The following is a 1925-nucleotide window of genomic DNA, read 5'->3' on the forward strand; positions in this document are numbered from 1 at the left end:
CCGGGGCGGGGACCGCGCCGGCCGTCCCGACCCCGGGGCGGGAGCGCTGCTGCGCTCCCAGCACCGCACTCTCCCGAGTGCGCCACGGGCTCGGCCCGTGACCCAACTTTTTCTTTTTTTTTTTTGTCCTTTTTGAGACCGGCCGCACCGCGCTCAGCCAGTGAGCGCACCGGCCATCCCGAACCCGCGGCGGGAGCGCTGCTGCGCTCCCAGCACCGCACTCTCCCGAGTGCGCCACGGGCTCGGCCCGTGACCCAACTTTTTCAAAAACAAATGTCATGAAGTCTGAATTATTTCCAAAGGAAATGTTCACATGTGAATTGAGAGGTGTTATACGTGTAAAAAACAGTCCGGATTTAAAAGACTTAGTATTAAAAAAAAAAAAAAAGAAAAAGAACTAACAATTTTTATATTGATTACAGGCATGTTAATATTTTAACCAGTTGGTTTAAATAAAATTGTATCAGTTGAATTTATTCCCTGTTTCCTTTTACTTTATAAATGTGGCTACTTGAAAATTTTAAGTTTCATATGTAGCTCATATTATATTTCTACTAGACAACAGTGATTTAGTCAACTTAATAAAAATCAACATAGGATCGTATTATAAGGTTATCATATACAAACTAACTACCATTTCCTCACCTAGATCACTCTCCTCACTTGATAGTTCATCTGTCTTTATGTCTTCCTCCGCCTTCTTACTATCTGTTTTTTCTTCCTAGCAAAGGGAAAGCAAACGGCACTATCAGTATTTAATAACATACCCAATGTACATACTGATTTATACAAATATGTATAAACTGTTCGCATACATTTCAGTTGTTAATGCTTCCCTTCCTTGTTTTGCTTTGGTAAACTAGTTCTAGTTTTCATTTCTCCTTTTTAATTAATTATAAGTCTACTCACTTATCCAAACCTTTAGGACAACACATTTTAGATTTGGGATTTTAGAAAGCTGATAAAATGCATATATTATATATTACATAACACACTCAACAGGTACCACACAGTCCACAACTCTCCATAATCAAACACATTACCATTTCTGTAGAATAGTTTGAACATTCAGAATAAGTAGTATAAAGACCATAAATAGCCTCATGTCCTTTCAGATGTTTTACTGCCAAACTTACTAAAAATCTTTACATTATCAAGGGTTTTTGAGTTTTGGAATTGCAAATAAGGGTCTGTAGAACTATAATACACAAAAAGTGAAAACTGAAAGAACTCACAAGTGTACATGATGGAAAGCAAATTTCCTTCCCATCCTATAAGTAACAAGTGTGATTTCTTATATATCCCATTCTAGGATATTTTCTGTGTATAAGAGACAACTCTGTTTTTTTTCCTATTCCATTTAACAATGCTGTGAGAATATACCATTATCAGCCAACCTACATTTATTCATTCAACTGTCTTAGTATATCATAAGTTTAGTCTGCTTACCCCTTTGTTTATTAAAAATTCGAATCCAAGTCCAATTTTATTACAAAATATTTGTTGGGGAGTTCCTACCAAACATGCAAGGTGCTACATACTTTAGCATATACTAAAAAGAAAACCAGTCATAGTTCTAAATCAGAATGTCTTCATTACAAAAATTTTTTAGTGAAGAAATAGATTAAATATAATTTTGTCTTCATACATGTTTATCAAATGGAAAAATATTCTCCTTAGGGCTCAGAAAATACCAAACTCTCATATAATAAAATAACTCATCTAAAAAAAAGGATACTTTCTGGATTTTTGCTTAACTTTTCTCATTTCACTTGTTCACAGATATAACTTATTTTCACATCCAAATAGATAAACCATGGGCCGGCCTGGTGGCGCACTGGAGAGTGCGCTGCTTGGGAGCATGGCGGCGCTCCCGCCGAGGGTTCGGATCCCATGTGGAGACCGGTTCCCGCTCACTGGCTGAG

At 37.5% G+C, this 1925-nt stretch overlaps 1 protein-coding gene across 1 annotated transcript in view; it reads right to left on the reverse strand.

Annotated features, from left to right (window-relative positions):
* ST13 (suppression of tumorigenicity 13 (colon carcinoma) (Hsp70 interacting protein)) overlaps positions 1-1925 on the reverse strand; it is a 34557-nt gene that overhangs the window by 23413 nt on the left and 9219 nt on the right. The window contains exon 3 of the mRNA XM_008566687.1: positions 646-721. Within this exon, the coding sequence (XP_008564909.1) occupies positions 646-721 (76 nt within the window). The remainder of the gene's footprint in view (positions 1-645; positions 722-1925) is intronic.

This window comes from Galeopterus variegatus, unplaced genomic scaffold (assembly GCF_000696425.1).
Source record: "Galeopterus variegatus unplaced genomic scaffold, G_variegatus-3.0.2 Scaffold262, whole genome shotgun sequence".
In the NCBI taxonomy this organism is placed as follows: Eukaryota; Metazoa; Chordata; class Mammalia; order Dermoptera; family Cynocephalidae; genus Galeopterus; species Galeopterus variegatus.